Below are 20,847 nucleotides of genomic sequence, written 5' to 3'. Positions count from 1 at the left end.
ATACAGCTTGCAAAAAAAAAAAAAGGGATTCAAAGGAAGGGATGCTGAAAAACAAGACTTGACTTCAGCATAATAATCTATTAAACTTAACTGTAACTCAAGTCCGTGATTAAATTTAGAGATCCAACTGTTAAGAAGTTTATCAACTCTTCTGGCAGTGTTTCACCAATACGTGATAGATCTTCCTATGTCAGCATTTCATCATTTTCATCACAGAAAAAGTTTTTTCTTACAAGGTTTCTGCTACTGTAGAATGTGAGCAACTACCAAGCAAACAGAGAGCAGATCAAGTTGTTCCAACATCAGCCAGCTCCCAAATGCCATCTGTTCTGGTGGCTCATTTTCCCTATCATACATGTAACAAGCATGCATCTGTGCTGCAATAGGGGAGAGAAGATGGCAGCTTGGAGCTGTTGCCATATGATCAGCCTGCAATTGATTTACTCCAGCATTGCTCCGCAATAAAGAAACACCACCTGGGTGATTTATCCTGAGATGCAACATAAGGCTGAAGGTTGAGAACACCAATGAGTATACTTCTGTCCTAGTCACGCCATGTTCTCCCAGTTCAATACACAGCATTAGAGTTGCAGAATAACAGAAACTAGTCTACCATACTCTTCTGAGTGGTATAAAAACAAATTTTAAAGAGATATTGCTTGCCAATAGTCTCTGAAGAGAAAAGCACCAGCCTTTTCAGAATGATTTGTACTGTTCTAAACAGGGCAATAGCACAGAGCATCAGAAGCAAGTTCAATCAGGATGTTCATTCAGAAACCTCCAGAGACATAAAGAGGAAATGTGCTCAACTCACTATATTTGTCTAACATGGTATGACTCAACTACACACACATGATTTGTTATAAAACCAACTTATGTAAAAGATTAGGATATTCTCCAGAGTCACATTCCCAGGGTTAAAAGATTATTACCAATACCTCGTCAGCATTTATTCTAACACCACCTCCTGAACAAAGAATTTGGAAGTGATCCTGCAGACTGACCGACATCCCTATTGTTTAGGGGTCACGGAACAGAGGTGATTTTGAGTGCTCACATGATTGAGGACCACATGTCAAAGCAGGAGAAGTTTCACAGTAACTTAAATGATACTGAAAAATCCGTGATGAGCTAATGTTTTACTACTAGGAGGCACAGAGAAGGGAAAGGAATATTGACTGAAAACACCAACAAGTCTGCATTCAGCAACTGCAAGCTCAGGTGGCTATGCTTTCATGTCGAAGAACTTGGCCAAAGAAAAACAGTTTCATTACTAAATAAACGACAGCACCATCATACATGATAACGTGCCAATTACAAAAGCGATTTTGGCAGAAAGTTTTTCTAAGCACATAGAAACAGTTACATCCAACTTCAAGTGTCTGCCATGAACATGATTATGCTGTTTTGGCTAAGATGCAGGCTAAATTGGCTTATGTTGCCATTTTACTGCCAGAAGTACTACATTTCATTTCAACCAGAAGTCTCTCATGGAACAGGCAGTAAACAGATGTGAAAATTACAAACATCTTGGAGACAATTATTGGACACACAAATCAGCAAAATCACCTCTAATACATTTATGGTCCTCATATAAAAATAGTCAAGGATACTTCATTGGGAAATGTAGCTGAAAGCATTATACCTGACCATTTACTTGTTAAATTTCAGGTCAGTAGTGGAAAACATTGTTAGCCTATGTATTTTTCAGATGCTGCAGAGAGACCTGTAGATCAGGATAAAGAACACTTAAAAAAATATTTTTTATATAAATAAATAATATATATATATTCAGTTGTCTGTCACATTTCATTTTCCTAAAAAAGTGTGAGCTCTTCAAATAAAAGCTATATAAAATACAACCCCCTAGCAAGAATTTTCATATTTTTCAGATCTTCTCTCTGGTAATCTAGAAAGTTATTAAAAAAAATTAACATACAGCATATGGTCAAATTAAAAAGCCAGTCTGAATCCTACCTTCCAGCATGCTGAGGTGCATAGCATCATTGGCTCGCTTTGGCACACTAAGCATCACCTCCAGGCCATCTTTAATCTCACCTTTGCCTTCTTCACAGCATGTCAGCAGCTCCTGCAAAAGATGAGCAGACATGAAAACTATACACTGTGCTTCCACAGTAATACAATGAACAATTAAGTATTACTTCTAACAAGTAAAGGACCATTTCTGACAATTTCTGAGGTTTCTGACATCTATTTTGAACTTCTCGATCTTCCAACTACACAGTAATTTACTTTGCATTAATCATGATCAGTCCTTCAAGGAGAAGCCCAACCTTTCACTTGCCCTTTCACTTGATAATAATCTTTAAAAGGTGGATTAAGTGCAGTATCTTTCTGATAAGCACAGACCCAGCTGTCAGAGGTAGTGCCTACATGAAAGCCCAGAATAACCCTGGCGTCAAGTCATGAAGACAGGGGAAAGCAGTACAGCACAGAAGGACCCCCATGTCAATCCTTGCTCCACTGCACCAAAGACCTGCTCTGTACTACTGCCACTAAAAGGATCACATTGTTTCATTTCAAATATTCAGTGAAGTACTCTATTCTATGCTTACAGAGTTAAAAGCATCCTTCAGACAAAACTTTTATATACAAATAAGCATTAACTTATGGATAGAAGCTGGAGAATGGAATATGCTGAAACCTTGTAATGGAATTTAAGGAGATGTAGTCCAGTGCCATTCAGAATCCCACAGATATTAGGATAACATTGCCTGAGCTAATATTCAAATTTCTTCACATCCTTTGAGCTTTTAGGCAGTATCAATATAAAAATGCATCTTACAAAACCAAAAAGGACATATTACATTCCTATTCAAAGACCCATTTAATTCACTCCCTCAGGTTAAATTACTTTTTTCCTTTTAAAGAGAAAGGCAGGTGGTTCCTACTATAATCATTAAATTGTTTTGCATTTATTAACTCCCTATACCATCAACACAGGAAAATAGCAATAACAGACAAATTGTGCACGGCAACACCACTGCAAACAGAACCTAACTAATATCCTCTAGGATACAAGAAAAGATGAGCAGCTTCAACACAATTTGGAAAAATAATCAGAACCTCTCAAACTATAAATGTTTCAGCTATCACTGAAGTTTTGGTCTCTCCATTCTTCCATTTTCTTGCCTCTTATAAGAAAAAAGCCAATAACCAAATAAATCCATTTTACTACACAGCAAAACCGTCTAGCTCTGCAAAGCCTGGTGAGGCCAACCTATTCCACCACTTCAGTGTTTTAGCTGTGGCGTGTTTAGATTCAGAAGTTTAACTGTTGAAATCAGTACCCCCAAATTTCTTAAACCAGCATAGCCTAAAGTATTTCTGTAAGTTATAACTTAACAAAATTATATCTTTTTACAAGGGAAGAATGGACAATGTGTTTCAATTAAAAATGACCAACTAGTTTCAAAATCCAACTTGACCTGAAATGGCCTGGAACATTTTTCAAACATTTTAAAAACAACCCTCCATAGCAGTTGTCAGCTAGAAAGGGAAAGCACATAACATATCAGCTACAGCTACTTTTGTAATGAGCTATCACAAAACAGGCAAAGTCACCTAGCATATATCCAACACAGCTGAAGAACACTGTTTGGTCAACAAGACATCCGTCCATCAAGCAAAAGATCTAACTACAAGTTTCCAAAGTTCTAATTTAACAGCTACTTTTTACTTCACATTTCCATGCAACCTTACAAACAACTGCTTGTGCAACAGCTTTACAGGCACTCAGTATATATACATATATATATATATACACACACACTTTTTTTTCGGTCTTAATGCCATAAACATAGTTATTGGCTTGCCAAAATTTGTTGTAGAAATCATTACAAAAATATGCCTGTCTATGTGGCCATGAATTACTCTTTTTATTCTGGAAATGCAAACGATATTTTCTGTGTAAACATTTGTAGAGAGGTATCTTCTTGATTTACAGGAATCTGGACAAAAGTTGCTTATTTATGCCTTCTTTCATTTTCACTGGTCTCCTAAGAAAATACCACTGCAATATTTGAGGCTGTCCAAGATGCTATAGTCAGAGTGCAGAGTAAAAATCCCTCCTGATTTCAGCAGGAGCTTTGCCTGCTTAAGAACAGCAGAATCAGATTAAAAACTTAGAATTAATGCTGACCTTTAAAAGAAGCTGATATTTTGTTATCCTCTGAACAGGTTTGATAAGGTAAGAGGAGATAGAGTTGGCCAGTCCATGTCGTTGTTGTATCTCCTGCATGGAAGGAAAAAAAAAATTGAGGATTGTGAGCTCCAACAATCACATATAGCCTATTTTGAGGGCCATGTTATATACATTACATCCAGTTTCTATTTTAGCAAGGAAAAATAAAAGAGGGACAGGATGGCATGGTATTCCAGCCACAACGAGTAGTTATGTTTTGCATTTACCTGCTCACTTTGCACAAAAGGGGATTACCTCTCCCAGGTTACCTATGAAAGGTTTCAACAAATCTAAATCAAAATAGCAATGATTGGGGCTACTGAACACATGGCAAAACCACTTTCACTTAAAATTTGTATTTTTCCTGTTATTTGCATGGGAGGAAAGAACACCAATTTTGGGGTTCCAGGGAACACCTAGGACTATCACATGAAGGCTGAGGAGGAGGTTTCTTGGCATTACTTGCTTTGACTGCTAATAGTTAGACTGCTAATAGTCACTGGGAGCATTTTCCCCCAAGTGCTGCTATGAAGCCACAAGGGGGAGCACGAAGTATCATTTTCTAACTAAAGGGAAGAGGTTAGCAAAAACTTAAAAGGAAAACAGAGCTATTAACAACAACAACAAAGGACGACCTTCACTACGCTAAAGAAGGAATATATAACTAGACTATAATCAGATAGGCTAATTACAGATTTCCAGTACTGACTGTGTGTTGAACTTCAAGGCCAGTGTTTACCACTTATCACAATATCAAATATATTTTAACCACACAATTTCAAGCAGCAAGTTATGCATTGAATCTGTGAACCCTTTAACCACGATTACAGCACAGCCTCAGTCATTCCCAAGATGCAATTATGAGCCATTTTCACATGGTCCAGTGGTGAGGTCAATGGAAGCTCCTGAAGATACCTGGGCACAGTATCAGCTCTACACACTCCTAACTCTGGATGTGTGAGGCAGATCAGGGGATGGAGAGCTCTGGAAACACTAGTAAGATAGAGGGACCACAGGGCATTCCACTGCAGATGGTGACAAAAAGCCATTCTAATACAAATATATCAAAGCCCCTTATCATTTTTTCAACAGTGTTCAAATAGTATTTGCTTAGTGTTTCTGTGCATTTATTTTGTCCTATCTGCCTGATTTTCTTTAACTTGCCTGCTCTTCTTCAGAGACTGAAAACCTAACAGGGGCTACACAGAAATATTTTACCTTACAGTGTCAGAATCCCAGTCTCCTTAATGAAAGATTTATTTATGTTGTCCTTCCCACTAATTCTACAAATGATTCTAAAAAGATCGATGGTGTCGCTGCACAGCTAACAACTTAGCATGGAAGGAGACCGGAAAGGGGTGGAGACCACTGCAACTGGATCACCTGTAACTGTATGTTCAACCAATGCACCCTGGAAATACACACACGTCCTTCAGAAATCCTCAACTAGTGCAATTCCATAAAGACAGCTGCTGCATTTTAGTCTTTCCCTCAGTGGAATATTACATGCAGCTTAAGTAACTTAAGGACTGAATTGGCAGCGTGGTTGGATGAGCTGTTCTGAACAATGCTACTGAACTGAATTACTGCTACATTCAACTACAGTCTAAAGGTGTTCCAATAACTTTGGCCAAGATTTCCATCTTTATTACATACAGTGCAACCTAACCAAATCAAAACACTAAGATTTGCAGAATGTCCTTGGGAGAACTGAAGATCATGCTGTGGCTACTAAAATCTTCTTGCAGCTCTGAATGGGAAACCAGCTTAACTCCTGATATGTGACAGTAATTTTTTACATTTAATTTGACAGTTGAGCAATATAAACATTATAAATTAAACATTTGAGATATATGATCTATTTTCTTAAGCTGACACTAAATTGCAGCATTACTGCTTAGGTAGTCACATTTTCTTAATAAATTAGGCACTCAACATAACTAAGTGCATGATTAAAATTGCAAAGGCATATTTTTAAGATGGACATAAGTAGTGCTTACATCAAAGTATGCTCCTGCATGTTCCAATATCAGCTGGGTAGAATCTGGCTTATTTTTGCAGTAAGTAACATACATTTGGAACTTGTCTGCCTGCACAACAAAATGAGAATTTAAACAGGTTATCAGAGAGCATATCTTCTGTCTCAAGAGGTTATACTATATAGCATTCAAACTGGCAACAGGAGAAAATACATCAGGCAAGTAAGATGGAAAACAACAGGAATGTAAGCAAAGCAGATTATTCACAGTAGCTAAGACTTAAAGATAAATGCACTGAACTACAACCTGAATGCAGGTTTAGGCAACTCATAACTTCTAGAGCAAACAGACATTTGCACCTGATGTCAGCTAAAAATAAACATTTTACTCAGATTTGAAGTATGAGGTACAGAGATTTAAATTAAAAAAAGGACTTGACAGCAAGTCTCCATCCCTTCATGCTTATCTCCCTTGTTACCTCTAGACACATCTGACTATTACCCAAGTAACGAAGCAGTGCCCAACATCTTCTGGTAATTGTTCATATTTTTCCAGCTCCTTTAAGAATATACTATGGGTAGAGAAGAAACAAACGTTATAAGGCACATGAAACATTTCCATTACAGCAGCTGACATTGATCTAGTGTCTGTGAATAAAAATGGTTAGAAAACTTGCTGTAATTCATACCAACACCATGAGCTAATAGAAGAAAGGTAACAGGAATGGATGAGAACGTGGAATATCAGAAGTAATACAAAACGTAATTCAGTGCAAACTCTGATGTGAAGATCAGAATTTGCTCTACTGGACTTACTAAGCAAATACATAAGAGTATAACTGCTATTGTTCCCATCAAGAAGGTTTCTTACTATTTCAGTTTCAGGAACAGTTTAGCTTTCACCTCTTTATGAAAAAAAGGATCAGTGAATTAACAAAGACTTTTGTGTATAACTCTGTTTAGGGGTCATTCCATTCAAAAAAAAAATGTAGCTGACAAGCCTTTTTAGTGCTCTGTTCTGAACTAGCTGCAGTAGTGGTGAGGCATCCATACAAGCTTCAAAGAACCAAGAAAATGGAGGGAGAGTTACTCTTTCCCATTAGCAGTCAGAGCCTGAAGTCAGGAATGATGGAAGGAATGACAGAACTCTGTTAAACTGAGGTTTGTGCTATTCTGTTGAGTTCAGTAGTTTCCATCTCATCAAGACAACCAGAAAACTTGCAGAAATATTATAAAGATCCAAATAACTTCTTAAAAGCTGAAAGATGTCTGAGACTGATAAGACAGTTCCTAGTGGCATACCCGTCTTGCTGCAAAAAGTAACAATTGACACACTTCTGAGATGAAATCCTTTAGATTTTTGATGGCAAAGTGGCCATTATTCATATGCACAATATTTTCATTAGGAAATCCCTCAGGTCATCATTCGGGTTTACCAATAATATGGAAATAGGAGATACGTCACTCACTTATTGTGGAACTCATAAATTTCCTGCATGTTTCCAAAGATAATGTGTTCTTTGTTTACAATACCAGGTGGGATCTCTTCCACTCCGCTTGTCATTTCCCACAGATATGTCTGCCCAGAACAAAAAAGATGCATAAAAAGTCAAATTTCTGAACAGAAGCACTTACGTATCTCAAAGTACACATTCCTGGAGAGAAAAGAGGGAGGGATCATGCAACAATTTCTCCTTTTGTGACAGTGCTTATTGTGTCACCTATACCTTGTGACATACAGCTTTGACAGTAAAATCCAAGTTCTAAAACTGACGACTTAATGTATTTGTTGAGACTTCATCCTTTAAACTTCATAGCGTTCTTGACAACCTCTAATGCTTCAGGTTATTCTGCATCAAGGTCATGTCTGTGGTCTAGAGGTTCATGTTTTGTGCAATAGCTACCACTAAACATTACTTGCTTCAGTATAACAATTACTGGGCACTTTTCTATGGAACCTCTCTGAATTTCTATTCAAAAAGCCAGCCAGCAGCAGAACACATGATACACATAAAAAGAGAATTAACACAAGCTCTTCTCTATCACTAGCAAAGCAAATAAAGTAACCCCCTTTTTCCCCTCCCACCTCCAACACAAAAAGAGCTTATGAATTGGGAAAACAGCATGCAAATACTGAAAATAAGTACTGACAAAAGCAAAACATATGGGATAAATTCTGAAGTGTCTGATGTAATTGTATCATCTTAATAACAGAAAGGCACTGAATTTGGTACCATAACTACAGACTGATCATGTTTGGTTGTTAAAATTGGAAGGAAATAGAAAGAGTGAATCCTGTCTTAGTGAAAAGAGAAAACTTACATCCATGCATTCCCGGAGGTCTCTTACGTAAGCCTTTTCAGTCTGAATTAGCTCAGCCATAATGAACCTTAGGTGACAACAGAAAGAATGATCAAATCTCAGTCTGCCAGAGCACCACGAATGCATAATAACCAGCATACTTTTTTCTCCTTGTGAGCTTTTGCTTTTTCTACAACTGTATGAAAAATTCTGAGAAATAGGTGAGGGAAACATGAGGGATAACATCCCTCTATTATCGACCAATGCAAAAAGATATGAGGAAGGAGATGGAAGTTTTTCCTCAAATGCTTTGCGCTTGTTACACTCATTAACTGCTGCCCTCCCTCCAACCCTTACCCCTTTTATTTCACATTTCTTAAAAAAAAAAAAAACAAAAACAAAAAAAACCCAAAACACACACCACTACACATTAAAAGAAGTCTAACACGACTTTGAAAATTTAAGATTCCGACTTGCTAGAATTAATTGTGAGAATGAGCACGTGAATAAAATGCTACAAAAAGCTACTAAATAATACTGCTGTCTTTTACCATTTATCCAATTTCTAAGCTCCCAGACAACCCATGATATTTGCTTCATTATCAGAATTCATTATGCAGCCTCACTGATTAAAAATAAATAAATTTATTACTCTTTCCTGCGGGCAGATTTTCGTTTTTCTTCGTTAAGCTCATGAGCAGCATCACGCAGTTTCACCTCTGACCCGGGGACACTGGCTGGGATTATATCCAGCTGCAAGCTTTTGCTCTTTTTTTTTTTTTTTTTTTTTTTTAAAGAAAAAAGGGAAAAGAACTGATTAAGGGAGGTGACAGGAAAAAACAACAGCTAAACCAAATGCAAGTAAATGTTGTTTGTCTATCATCACAATCAAATTTCACTTACCGATTTATTGGAATCTGAAGAAATACCCAGAGCTTTCTCTAAAGAGGTTCTATATTTCTCCATGCGCAGAGAAAAGTCTCTGTACCTCTTATCCACTGCTGTGACACATTTTTTAATCTCTGTTGCATGAGCATGCCCTTTTTCACAAAAGCCATCAGCCAGCTGTATCAACAACTTCACCCTCTCTTTGGTTTGCTACGAAAACAGGAAAATATTGAACAGTTACTAGCTATACCTGTCATGAAAGGGATCATTTTGCTTTACTACAGGCAGGTGGAAAAGCCATGAAAGGAGCTGGTTTCCTCCCCACTCTTCCCAGAACTCCTTTAAACAGGTGCTTTTTTCCTAATAAAAACAGCACAGGATGAAATAGGTTCTTTGGGTTTTATATTACATGACCAGAAAAAGTTATTTATTTTTCTTTCAAAAGTGTGCTCCATTTCCAAACCAGAGACTAAACCCTGCTAGGCAAGCTTTTTAGAGCATGAGTAGCTTCCTTGCATTAATACAAAGGGGGTTTAATCCCAGTGGTGTTTTGTTCATTACTCCTGAAGCACAGGTACTGTGCCTGGCCCACAAAGACTCAAGCATCTACCTCCCTTTACGCAAAGACATCACTGAAATATTGAGAAGGATGTAGGGCTTGTCATACACTATACTTTAAAGGATTAAGACTACATCTTTTAATTTTTTCCTGATGCTATGTTTTGTTTTCACATGGTTCTTAAAGAGCAACTAAGGGAGTAAGTAACCATCAAACCTGTAACAAGGTGCCTTCCCCAATTAACTAGTTGCCTAAGATTATGCTCTTTCCTTCACGTAAATCATAAATTGCCGCACCAGAGGATTTTATACCTCCTTGTATCTCTCTGATATAATGGTTGACAGTAAAGCCTACGACTGTCAGGACCCTAAATGACAGGGAGTTAAGCAAAGGAGTCAATAGAAAACCAGCAAGGTTTGTCCTTTCTTGTTTTTTCTTCTCTCTTTCCTAGTGGTCACTTATGTGAGCATTTCTTTTCATTAGGGAATTCCCTGTGCAAGGGTAAGCCAGGGCCCGTGGATCCTCCTGGCAAGCAGCAACACACAAAGGGAGCAGCACCAACATCATCCTTTCGAAAGGGGCATGAACGTCATCCCCTCGCTGACACAGGAAATAGTGGGGCAGCGGTGCTCTGCATCCTGCAAAAAATCCAGCAAAGCAAGGGCTGGAGCAAAACTCAGAAGGAAGAAAATTTATGTTCGCAAAGCAAATAGGGTCTCTGTTCCTTTTGGAGTCTCTTGTCTCTTCTTCCACGTGTCTGTGTCCTACTCCCATCTCCAGGCCTCTTTTCTGCTAAGATGGTCCTTCAGACAAATAAAGACTAGCTCACTTTTAGGCTCCACTATTTTTCCAACAGGTGGAAACAGATGACAATTTCAAAGCAAAACGCAAAGACAGGGTTATTTAAGCTCAGGTACTTCAGTCTTAAAATAGTCTCTTTTACATATGAAAAACAGTAAGCCTCACAAGGGACATCTGCATCTCCACACAGGCCTCCAGAAATATGGAAGAAAATGCTGCTGCCATAGCTCAAGAAGTTATTGTAGAATCAGTTTGCTTAAAATTAATAACCAAACAAGTAAAGCTTTAATTTTTCTACTATCTTCTAATTAAATCATAACCAAGTCATAATATACCTTGTGTTTTATAGCCTAAATGAACATGTAGTAACCCACAGACCTGAGGATGTAAAAATGGAAATCAAAGGTCCTTCAGAAGGATGTGTGTGTATGCGTGTATACACGTACGTACCATTTTTAAGCTATCTCACTATAATTCTGTCATAAGAAATCAACTGCATATAGGGCTGATGGAGCTCCAGTAACATGGTGATTACCTTCTGAAGTGTACTCTTTTGTTTTATTTTGTTCCTAGCAAAAATATGGATTAGAAAGCCAACGCAACTAAACAAAGCTTGACAGACATCCTCATTTTTCTGTATGTTACTTCCTTTTCTTTCTTTTACCTTTGCAGTAATCTGAAATTCTTCATGCTCTTTTAACAACTCTTGAGTGTGCTGGATACTGGAACCAGTGGAAGTATGGGTGGATAAATAAAACTCCCCATTGTCATGGATCCACTCCAGAGCCTAAATAAAGCAAGAATGAAGGAAAAGTAAGAGAGACGACACACTTTTGCCAACAGAAGCCAATTGTAATCAGTATTTCACAAACACAGATGGGCCATAGGTAAGTTTTACTCTATTTCACTGGTGGAAATAATGTAATACCTCTAAAAAATCAAATAGCTTGTAACTCAAATAATTCCCCTAGTCCAAAAAGCAATCCTTCAAGGATTAAAGGAAAATAACCAATACATGAATCTGAATACTTCAGGGAAGTCCACTACTACAGGACTCTAATAGTCCACTACCAAAAGTTTCAAAGGTGTCATCACATCTTCAAAATATTTAATATACCTTGCTTAGAACTGTCTTGTTATGAAGTGCCTGCGTATTTTCTGTCTTCAGTGAATATATAAAGCACCAGATAAAATTTAATACTCCAAGAGAAAAAGGAGTAGACTGTTAGTTGACCCTCATTCTTCCTTTTATACCTATCACCTGCAGTTTCCCCTTTTATCTACCACATAACCAAGAATAGCACAAGTTTTCTCTTGACAGACAGTATGTAATTATTTTTCAATAGCGTAACCTTTACACCTAACCAGAAGTATTACAATTCCACTGACAATCTGAGTTCATCAGGACTGTGACTGAGACTTTGATTTTCCTCCTTACACTTGAGACTTGCTCTTGCCTCTCTGTAAAGAACTAAAGCAGGTAGAAAGCCTCCAAAATTCAACACCGAATGCGACTGCATGTATGTTCAAAAATATAAGGGCATACGAGGAGGCCGTTTACCTGTTAACATACTAGTGACGCTGGAAGCCAGATGAGATGGGCCTGCGTGTTTCAATCCCTCTCCCCTTGGGAAAGAAACCAACTCATAGACTAGCAGCAAGAAGAGGGACATCTCAGCCAACCACTTGTATGATGCCCCTTGTCATTCTAAAGTCAAACTTTCTTTTCCATATCTGTCTTCTCTTGCAAAAAGGCTATTGTTGGTATAAATACGAACCAATTACAAGTAACATTTGCTTTGATACTTCTTACTTTCAACTTTTTAACTCCCCTCCTCCATCCCTTTTTTTGGAGGGGTTTGTCCCACTATGCTGGAATGAACCACAAAAGCAAACAAAACTCCCCTGCCCTAAATGTCACCCTTCCGTTACTTTTTGGCAGCTCTCTAGAGCCACAACATGACAGAAAGAGTTCATCTTGATGTTAATTCCCAGAGTTAGGCCAGCTGTTATTTTATGCGAGTACAAGGATTGTATTTTGGAGGCACATATCACCATGCAAGAACTGAAGAAATCAATTTAGAGACCAGGTAAGCTCTTAAATCTGGAATGTTTGGTCAGTCTACTATTTTCTTCACAAACTGTTGTGATCTGTTTCCATAGCAGGGCTTAAAGTTTCAAGAGCACCAAAAAACGGGTTCTTCCAACTTCCAAACAAAAAAATAAATGAAAAGAACAGTATTTCCATTTTCTGGCTAATCAGTGTGCAGGCCCAGTAGGATTCATGGTAACTGAACTGTAGGTTGCTGAAAAATGGGATTTACAAGGTAAATGCTGACAGACCTGTATCTCTGGTGTTTGACTGTTAGTCAGTAATCTCTGTACAAAAGCAAGTAGGTCATGTGCTTGGCAGAGGTTAAAGTTAAGGTTATTTAAATGCAGGGTGGTTTTTTTTCTTTTCTTTAAAAGAGGTATTCATCCTTAACTTCACTCCAGGATTTAACTTGCATTGCTTTCTTTATAAAGCCATGAAAGACGGACTTTCCTAGAGCTGAAAACACACCACTATTTACTCCTCTGCCTAAATTTTCAGTCAGAAAAATATCAAATTAGCTTTGAGGCTTTTAAAATAGGTCTGACTACATTTCGGACTATGGGCGTTGTGTCCTTTTCTGCAGGACAGGAACAGATAGCTTCCTTTCTTTGTCCTACATCCAGTTAAAAAAAAAAAAAAAGTTACAGATCATTCTAGTTGCTAATTCTGCCTTGGAATCCCCTACTCACTTTTACAGCTCCTGTTTTGATTTGTATAGGGGATTTTTTTGTAGTAGTAGTAGTTACTTAATGGTTCTTTCCAGACTGAAAAATTCATCAAAATACAAAAAGATGGATCCAGCATGTGAAAAACCATAAAACTAAGTACAGGTAGAACAGAGAAACTTCCCCAGACATTGGGCTGTTACTGTTTAACGAGTCATCCAACTCGACAGTTTTCTAGAGCTGCCAATCAACTTAATTAGATGGTTTATTCCCAACATCTGAGAAAATGTTGCAGCTTGTTATTTCCCTGGTCAAATTAGGTGTGTCTGTAAAAGTTAACAAGCAAAACAATTTGTCAAACACAAGCTTGCAGAAATTAGACTAGCCAGTACCAGATCAAGCTGGCAGAAGCAAAACACTACGTTAAGTCACAGTGGTAAAGACAGCCTGCCTCAGCTGATATAGTGGATCTGTATTAAAGGAAAAGCAAATATGTTACCATTTTAATTGTTGACCTTTCAGACATTTAGAACACTGAAGTCAATAGCAGGCTTGTTATTGTGGGACAAGACAGTCTCCTTCTAGCCTTGATCACAATGAAGAAAATGTTTATACACAACCCTCACCTGCTTGGCACTTCTTTCAAAGACCACATACTGTTGGCACTGATCAAGACGCCTTTTGCGCATGGTCCAATAATGTAGTACACGGTTCTCCCTCTGGAAGAGTTCATTCAAGATATCTGGAGAGAAGCAAAAAGTTTCAACAGTTTACAGCAGCGAATTTTGAATTAGCATATTGAAATCAGTGGAAGAAACTATTTTATATTACAGAATTTAAGGTACTATTTTTGTTTCTCACGTCCATGAAGCACACAGTGTTCCTTTTTCATTATTATTTACAGGAATGTTGGTTAAAGAAACTAGTGATATAATTAAAGCTTATTACTGAAGCCTGTCTTTTCCTCAGATGTTTTTCATAAAGAGACTGCCACTACTCAAGACAAACAGAGCTGAAAATGTAATACAACATACGGATGGCTCTTGACGGGGTTTGCTCAGGAAGAGAGAGCATGCACAAATAACCAGAACATGCTTAAAGACTCATGTTAATCATCATAAAAAATAACATCTGAGTGTACCAGACCCCTATAAAGGATTTTTATAATCTAATACAAATGGATAAATACATAACCTTAGATTACTACAATAAGAAATCCAACTTAACTGGACATCAGATGCATAGAAACCAGAGTAATTAAAAAGCACACAAACTTAACAAGTTTGTTAATTCCTCTTCAGAAAAATTTGAGAAGAGCAGTATAATTTAATAAGTTGATTTGTTCAAATATGATAATGTTCATTAAGCCAAGCTTGACAGAGTTTCCAGGTAATCGAACAATTTAGATACAGGTCACTACAACTCTAATTTGTTATTCCATTCCTGAGTATCAGAAACTCTCTGGCATTAAAAAGCCACATCCAAATTCCATTTCTAATCTGCAATTCCACGTGTCTGGCTTACAGATTCTTCCTTGACGGCAAAGGCTTTTTGCTTACAACATGCAGATGTTTTTATCTGAACTCTGCTTCTTTAATGCTTTTTTTTTTTCCTCCCCTTTCATGCAAATAAATCCCAGCAGTTTCTTGTAAAGCTTGTTTTACCCACTGTTTCTTACAGAGCAGCAGCCCTACAGGAGCTACTTGCTACTGCAAACCTAGATGACAAGCTGAAATAAGAGAATGGGGAAACATGATGTCTCTGTCAGGTAATTCTGTCAGAGGCGTAAAAACCCCACAGGGTGGCTCTGCCATTTGGGAGAAACAAAAGAGATCATAAATGAAAATCATTCCTCAAAATAATCCTTTACTTGCTTTTCTACTGACACCCACAACTGGATATTTTCCATGACTATGGGTGCAGATTCTCCGGTGCTAGACCTCCTAACATCTTTGCATTCCCTTTTGCCCCATTCTGCTGGTCCACTAGGTTTTACTTTAAAAAAAAAAAAAATAAAATAAAATCACACCAACCCCCCACCTCCCCCCCCAAAATAAAAAACCCTGAAAACTCCAAGCAATGGTTTGACAGACAACAAGCTCATATAAAGGGAGACTGTGGGGAAAAGCATCTCTCTTCCTAGCAGTGCTTTGGGACCAATTATAACCACACAGCACAGCCTCCCTGAGGGTTATGAAACCTGGCTGCATTGCCCTGAATATCTTCTTGCTAGGAAATATGATATTCCCAGCTCACACAAGGTGCTGAGATCACCCAGAAATTGCTTTTGGTTGGAAGCTGGTAGCTGCAGCCCATGTTGTTCTGCTGGGCAGGCTACCCTCAAATATGCCTCACCTGATCTGTCCCTTGGCCAAGTCCATGAGCTTATCTGCTATGAGCAACAGGGCCTTACCTGCTTTCTTAGTTTTATTTCTGCTTCAGGCCACATCCAAAATGCTCGCTCTGAATATATGCCAGATTTCTGGGGGGCAATCTTTATATAATGCAATACATCCAACTGGACATCACATAAAAACAGACATCTTGATAATGACGCAAGAGAAGTTGTTCTGACACACAGCAAGCAAGGTGAATGTAGCTAATTGGAACAGCGTTCGCTCGGTCAGGACATGATACAGATGGCAAGCCAGTGAGAGACATTTGGCTGAGCGCTGTTAGAGCTATTGCCATTAATTTCTTAGGCTGACAAGGAGCAGAAATAATATCCTATAAAACTGATAGGAAGCTACATAAGATCAGTGTTTGATCTCAGGTTTGGATGAACAGCTTTGCTTATTTTAAGCCTTCAGAACTGTACTCCCTGTTATTTTCTTCTATTCACACATTATTTAGGATACCAAACTATTCCCTAAACTTTCCATTTATTCTCTAGGTTCTGACATCTGAAAGCTCTCTGAGCTTGTCTCTACACACCCAGGGCCCTATATCAGCCTATCTTAATCTGCAGCTGGAAATAAGGATCAAGTATATCACTGAATTAGTTTTTAAAAAGTTATGGAGTTTTGCAGAAATTCACAGGTTACTCCAGTTGTTAAAGTGTTCGATTTAACAGATTTTCAGTTTAAATTGTTAAGTTTAACAGTTTAATCAGACTAGATACTGAGCACGGGCTAACAGACACTGCTTCAAGGACACACCTGACTACAAGAGTGTGGAATGGTTCTACAGATGTATGTAACCCATATCTAACCATAATGAAATAACACTATTTTATTAGCCCATCTATTTAGAAAAGAGATAAAAAAAGATCTTCTTACATGCATATCTGAAAAGACAAATCAGAACTTTTAAACCATTTGGTCAGCTACCACCATTAAGACCTAAAATAAGAGTCCTTGCTAGCTTTAGCTTGACTCATCTTTAATTCTTAGAAACACATATACTGGCTTATATAAAGGGGGAAAGATGTTAGAGCATGTAGTCTATTTTTTTTCTTTTTCCCTGCTTGGAGATTTTTATTGCCCCCCTTTTGTTTTCTTCAAACATTCACCACCTATTTTAAACATGTATCATTTGTCCAGGAACTTAAATGTACACAGAACACACACAGTACTATGGTTATGATATGTAGTTATGGTGTAATTAATGCTCTTATGGACATTTGCAGAGACTTTTCTGTTCTTTCCTCATTTGAATACATTTTATTTTTTCTAACAATAAAACAGCTTTCAGAATCAAATTTAAAAAGTTTATCCAAAAGCCCCAGCGTACTTTTTGTTCTTTCAAGAAACCTGATAGCTACAACTTCTTGTTTCTGTTCTGTATTTTCTTGTCTACTACTAAGAGAAGAGCTAAGTGACAAGTGTCAGCAACAGTTTTGCAGTTATTAGTACAGCCAGCATCTGTGTTGAGATTTTGTGCTATATAGTTATAGAGGTGTTGTTGGGAACAGAGGAAAATAATCCTTTGTCTTAGTTGCACTTGCTCAAAGTTTCAACTGCCATAATCCAATTATTTTCCTAGCATGAGAAGTATGGCCAATACCCTCTTATACCTCCAACACAAGAAATTCAACACAGTGAGGTTTTCAATTTGAGTATGGTCAGCTACATTGGCAAGTTTACCACAGACTGTTTTCCCCTCATAGTAAAATGAGGCCGTGAACATGACCTTTGACAGAGTCATAAAATAGTTTAGGGTGGAAGTGACCTCTGAAGGTCACCTAATCCAACCTCCTGCTCAGACTAGGACTACCTTCAAAGCTGGATCAAGTTGCTCAGGGACTTGTTCAACTGAGTTATAAAAGCTTCCAAGGATGAAGGAGATTTCCCCCACCTCTCTGAGCTACCTGTTCTAGTCAGTGCTTTTTCACTTTTGCTGTAAATGTTTTTTCCTTATATCCACTCAGATATATCCTTGATGTAATTCTTTCCTTTGCTCTTATTGCTGTGTTGCTCTGAGTCTCGCTCCATCCTCTGTATAACCTCCCTTTGGGTAGCTGTAAACAGCAATTAATTAGACTTAATTAGACTTAGACTTCTCTAAAATAGAGTCTGTAGCATGGCCTGAGTGTTCAGCCACAGCTTCAAAACATGTCAAGCAGATATATGACTGGCAAATAAGAGACTAAAACGTAGTATTCATCTCTCTCCTATCTTTACTCTGCCTACCTCACACATCAATCATGCGCATCCTAATAACTTCTGTCATTTTCTCAATTTTTACCTGCAAGCCCTAGAGATTTCTCTCCCTACTGCACTCCCCACAGCACAAGTTGCGCCTTAGAGCTGCAATACACTGAATTAATCCTAGCAAAAGCCAAGCACCATGTAATGCATCTTTCCTGGAGCACCTCAGTTCACGTCTATTTACACATCTTGTTTAAACATGATGCCAGTCATCCTGTACTTCATGAAGTTCCTTTATACCGATTCAGCTATATGATGGGCCTAACAGCATCATTCAAAGGATCATCCTGTACTACCCTGACACTCCAAAGGAACTCGCAGCAGGCACCATACTGATACCATACTGAGTAAGTTTAGAGTGATCAACTCCCATTTGGCTTCAGATCAAACATTATCACACGAAAGTTTACAATTTCATTCTCTGAACAAAAGCAGTGTATTTGAGGCTCAAGTTGCAAGCTTAAATGTAGGCAAGAGATAAATTCCGAACAACTTCATTTGGGTGTAAGAGAACTTGATGATTGGCAGCTCCTTCGAAGTGTGAGAGCAACTTCAATTATTTCCTGTTAAGCCTGACAGAGCTGTTCCCACTCAGGCAGGCCTTCACTGTCCCATCATCACACATGCTGCAGCACGTGATGATCACAATCACATTCTTAGGAGGAACAAGAGAATAAAAACAACCTTACTTTTCACTTGTTGTTCAGGTGCTTTGATGTGCGTCACCATCCCCGGCATGTTTACGCTGTTCCTGTGCAGGTATTTCAGGAAGACATCAGCATTCCTCCGAGCCAGAGTGCAAGCCTAGAGAGTCAGCAGCATTACATGCTTTGAAGATGCACACATATACCTCTAGAAAGAAGGAAGGACCTTCCTCACTCTTTTTCTGCACTTCCTACCCTCTCAACTTTTTGAAAGTGTTGCTTATTAAATTCTTCTATAAATAAGCCAATCCAACCATTAAAATAGTTTTCCCAACAAATAGCAGTTAATCCTTAGCTATCTGGCAGAAAAAAAAACAATGAAAAATACTATTACTTTTATCGTAAGACCCTGAAAAGCACTTACCTGCTCTAGAGCTTTCAGCATGACTCAGAGCTGAGGAAGAAGTTTGGTTTGTGTATATGCCCCTTTAAAGTTATTTATTGAGTAAACTGAGTGCACATGGTTTATATAATCACCAGGATACTATAAAACACCCACCACTACATTAAACAAAAGGTAATCGCTTTGCTGAAGCGAAACCAAAAGTGCTAAAATATTAAGACATGCCCTTCAAAGGCCTTGAGAACTTTCACTCCTCAGAGTTGCATCGCCAAGGCTCAGCTCTGCTACATTCTTCATCTTAATATACCTCAAGTACTATATATGGGCTAGCTGCCTTATTTTTAAATGAGCAGAACATGAAATGCCCCTTTAAAAGGTTAAATAAAGGTAGCATGGTTATGTCCAGTAACAAAGACACCAAGACAGTCATTTGTCAAATTGTTTTAACACAACGATTGGAAATTCACATGCCAGCAGCTGAAAGATCTATTTGACAGTGTACTTAGAGCTATGCTAATACCTTTCTGAATGTTCTCATCTATGCACTGAGGAAAAAAAAGGCTTTAAATAAAGCTAAGTTATATACTGCAAAGTCTTTCAAGGTGATGTCGGAAAAAGCCTTTGGTTACAGGACTGGTTATGCTGCTTTGCAAGCACCCATTTCACTTTTATTCAGTATGATCAATAACCCACTTCCCTGGGAAATCAGTTGGAATGAAAACCTTTCATTCATCTGCAGACTGTTACCCAAACCCAACTACTCCCAGATGCTTGTCTAGCAACTGCCTCCTGTATTCTACCATAGTCCAAGCACATCTGAGAGCTGCTGTGACACACAGGCAGCCATGGCACGATGGGGCTGTCACTTTTTTTCCAAAGAAGCAGCTTTTAAGTGTTCTTTAGAATGACAGTTGCTCAAAGCAGTGATTCCCAATTCCACTTCAGTCACAGTCGGAGACCTGCTATCTACTGAAGTTCAATAGGAAGTATATTTATAAAACTGGCTACAATTTTATGCACTTGGCAATATTCTCCTAATCACTGTCAGAAGCCGTTAACGTGCCACTTCCTGCATCTTTGCAGTTCAGGACATTCATGAACTTTTAAAGTGGTCCTGGGGTGTTGCTTTCCACATGCATTTCAGTGCTGTGAGAACAAGTGTTTAACTGCATGCTTTCCAAGACACAGAACACCACAGAAATGGTAAGTCCTACCTTTAGGAATGCCTCCTTCTGTTCCAGATGTTTGCTTATCATAGGAGTAACGTGGTCAGTTTCAGAGTTGGGACCCAGTTTGTCCGCTCCCCCGCACCAGTCTTCTTCTCGCTTATATTCCTGCTCCAGACTCTCCAGCACACTGCACACCTATTGGCCAGAAGGAGTCCAATGCAAATTTCAAATGAAATTCAGTAAGACAAAATTTAAGGACAGATAATGATTCAAGTCAGAAAAATTGAAAACCAATCAACCCCAATATATAACCTAGGTTCTGACATGTTTTGACTGAGACTTAAGGGAAGGTAACTAACTTGGGCTGTTCTGTTGGCAAGCATTGGCACGCTTAACTGGAATTGCTCAGAAGGCTGCCTCCTAAAGTTGCTTGTCATTCCCCTCTCTGTAACCGCATAATTCAGGATGGGCTTCAGATACAATTGCAAAAG

The 20,847-nt window shown here is 38.3% G+C and overlaps 1 protein-coding gene across 2 annotated transcripts in view; it reads right to left on the bottom strand.

Annotated features, from left to right (window-relative positions):
* TRIO (trio Rho guanine nucleotide exchange factor) overlaps window positions 1-20,847 on the bottom strand; it is a 255,971-nt gene that overhangs the window by 89,311 nt on the left and 145,813 nt on the right. For both annotated transcript variants that reach the window (XM_064506864.1, XM_064506862.1), the window contains exons 18-29: window positions 20,402-20,551; window positions 18,830-18,944; window positions 14,118-14,233; window positions 11,396-11,518; window positions 9,387-9,581; window positions 9,136-9,251; window positions 8,505-8,571; window positions 7,652-7,761; window positions 6,685-6,754; window positions 6,205-6,294; window positions 4,163-4,255; window positions 1,978-2,089 (exon numbers count right to left, since the gene is read on the bottom strand). In XM_064506864.1, the coding sequence (XP_064362934.1) occupies window positions 1,978-2,089; window positions 4,163-4,255; window positions 6,205-6,294; window positions 6,685-6,754; window positions 7,652-7,761; window positions 8,505-8,571; window positions 9,136-9,251; window positions 9,387-9,581; window positions 11,396-11,518; window positions 14,118-14,233; window positions 18,830-18,944; window positions 20,402-20,551 (1,357 nt within the window). The remainder of the gene's footprint in view (window positions 1-1,977; window positions 2,090-4,162; window positions 4,256-6,204; window positions 6,295-6,684; window positions 6,755-7,651; window positions 7,762-8,504; window positions 8,572-9,135; window positions 9,252-9,386; window positions 9,582-11,395; window positions 11,519-14,117; window positions 14,234-18,829; window positions 18,945-20,401; window positions 20,552-20,847) is intronic.

Source organism: Dromaius novaehollandiae, chromosome 2 (genome assembly GCF_036370855.1).
Source record: "Dromaius novaehollandiae isolate bDroNov1 chromosome 2, bDroNov1.hap1, whole genome shotgun sequence".
NCBI lineage: Eukaryota > Metazoa > Chordata > Aves > Casuariiformes > Dromaiidae > Dromaius > Dromaius novaehollandiae.
Note: the sequence above shows the minus strand (reverse complement) of the source record. Positions and strands in the feature narration are given on the sequence as shown.